Consider the following 2,335-nt stretch of genomic DNA (forward strand, 5'->3'; position numbering starts at 1 on the left):
TAACTTTGGACATTCCTTGTGGTGACCAGCTGAGGACTTGATGGAGCGGTGTGGGATTTGGAAACAATGTGTCTGGATTACAGGCTCCCCATTCCATCACTGTGCTGTTACATTCTGTTTCTTTGTGTTCTGACTGTCAGACAGTTATAAAATTACCATGCTTTTGGTTCTTTTGGTCGTGCCGCATGTGATGTCTGAGCAATTCCGTCCGATGACCCTGGTTTTCTCGTCCCTAATTTCAGGCCTGTTCGAGAAAGCCACACCAGGAAAAGTTCCAGCTCCTACGACGTTTCAAACAGTCCGCCCCACCACAGGGGAGCACTGCTGGAGGAAGTCAGGAGTCAGGCCTCTGATGACAGCTCACTTGGGAAGATTTCAAATATTCTCCTGATCCCACGGCCTCACCTTCACCAGTACGAAGTTAGCAGCTCTCTGGGGTACACCAGCACCAGGGGTAAGGACAGGACTTTGATATCTTTACATATTTTTCGTAAACCACTTTCTCCCAGGCTGGTGCTCCCCAAATGGTTTCCTGCACTGACCCTGTTTCAAGGATTGAAGAAGATGTGGTGAGCCCTCAGTGAGAACTGAGAGTGTTGGGGCCAGGGGGGTTGCTGGGAGGAGATCTGAGCTGTGGTGGCAAAGACCCGTGAGACTGGAGGGTGAGGGGCATGATAGACTGGGAGCATGGCTGCTGTAACATGGTTGATGCTGCATGGTGGTTATTAGGGTCTCAGAGTTTGTGACCCTAGAACCTCCGCTCACAACTCCACCTGGGGTCCTAACCTGCATTTTGGAAAGCCTTGACGTAGGTTTAATCTGCTGGAGTCTAGCTGGTGAGGAGTTGGCATCCTCAGACTGGTCCACAAAACCCCTCCCAGTTACTGCTCCCTGTTCCAACCAACAGGAGAAGGCCACTCCTGATTGGCAATCTCTTAGTTGAATATATCTGCCTTGTTGTGGCTGAGTCTCACCAATGACTCACTAGAGTATAGCCTACTCATCATATTCTACCTTTCCTGACAGGGAAGGAGCCATTGGATTTAAAAAAGACCAAGGTGTTCTCTCGGGAGTTTCAGTGTTAGAGTAAGAGATCCCTCCAAGGGTTGACCAGAGTTTGATTGACAGCTGACAATGAACCTTGGGTTTAAGAGCCGGCATAAAGGAGGGTTCTTGTGGTGAGGTGGTAGTGTCCCTGTCTCTGAGCTGAGTGGCCCAACTTCTAGTCCCACCTGCCCTAGAGGTGTGCAACAACATCTCTGAACAGGTATGAAGAGCTCAGTTCTTCACTGCGTCTGTTTGGCGGTGCTTCCAGTTTGTTCTTTATTTAATTTGATTTGCTGGCGGGCTTCAAAAGATTTTTAAAAATGAGCTGGGTTCTTTCCCAGTGGGGAGTTGGCTTCTGGACTTTGATTTATTTATTGTCACGTGTACTGAAATACAGTGAGAAGATTTGTTTACAGGGAAAGAAAGGGAAATGTGGAAACTGGTATTGGTGCTAAACAAGATTTTAACAATTAAAAACCCTTGCAAATCTCTGAAAGTGATCCGTTGCCTAATTCAACAGGTGGAAATAGATATGTTCAGGTAGATACCGACCCAAGAAAAAAGGTCACTGTCAAATTCAAGCAAATAATTTTGATGGCTTGCTGAGAATCTTTCAGACTCTGGTAGAACTCTAGTAAAAAAGCAAAGGTCTGTATTGTAGATCCTAACAAGATTGCTTCCTTTGACATGGCCTTCCCTTAGAGATCTCGCAGTCGCTTTAGACTAACTGAGTCATCAAAATTACTTTAGACTCTGGCAGTAAACAGGCTGTCAAATTTTATTGGGATCCTTCCTCAACAGAATGTAAGCCTTCTGGGTTGCTATCAATTAGCAGGCAGTTGCTAACCACAGCCATCCCTGGTTCAGTGCCTTGTTATAGTTTGTTTTTAAGTGTGGCAAATCTACTGCACAAGTTATTAATTGTGTGGATTCACTCTATTCAAATGTATGACGTTGTTATATCGAGTAACCTGTATTCAGCACAAGACCAGCTAGAAACAAAAGTGAGCTACAGCCCAGTTGGTGATCAAACGTTACAGTTCACAATGCTGTCCGCTCTGAAAGAGTTCGACGTTGAAGGCAGGGTGCACAGATTAAGCTGGTTTCCCTCATACATTGAAAATTAAGGAACGATGTAATTAAATGAGAAACCAAGTTAATCCGGTAGATAGGGAAAACCAATTTCAACAACAAAAACAAAGTTGCTGGAAAAGCTCAGCAGGTCTGGCAGCATCTGTGAGGGAAAAAACAGAGTTAACGTTTCGGGTCCGGTGACCCTTCCTCAGAA

General features: G+C 45.5%; 1 protein-coding gene across 1 annotated transcript in view; it reads left to right on the forward strand.

Moving 5' to 3' along the window:
- Positions 1-242: 242 nt before the first annotated feature.
- The window catches only part of LOC125482198 (GATOR complex protein DEPDC5-like), a gene marked incomplete at both ends in the record, with an annotated part of 5,781 nt that continues 3,688 nt past the window's right edge, over positions 243-2,335 (forward strand). Inside the window, one exon of the mRNA XM_048594210.1 lies at positions 243-454. Within this exon, the coding sequence (XP_048450167.1) occupies positions 243-454 (212 nt within the window). The remainder of the gene's footprint in view (positions 455-2,335) is intronic.

The sequence above is a fragment of the Rhincodon typus genome, unplaced genomic scaffold (genome assembly GCF_021869965.1).
Source record: "Rhincodon typus isolate 14 unplaced genomic scaffold, sRhiTyp1.1 hic_rhity00007018, whole genome shotgun sequence".
Taxonomy (NCBI): Eukaryota; Metazoa; Chordata; class Chondrichthyes; order Orectolobiformes; family Rhincodontidae; genus Rhincodon; species Rhincodon typus.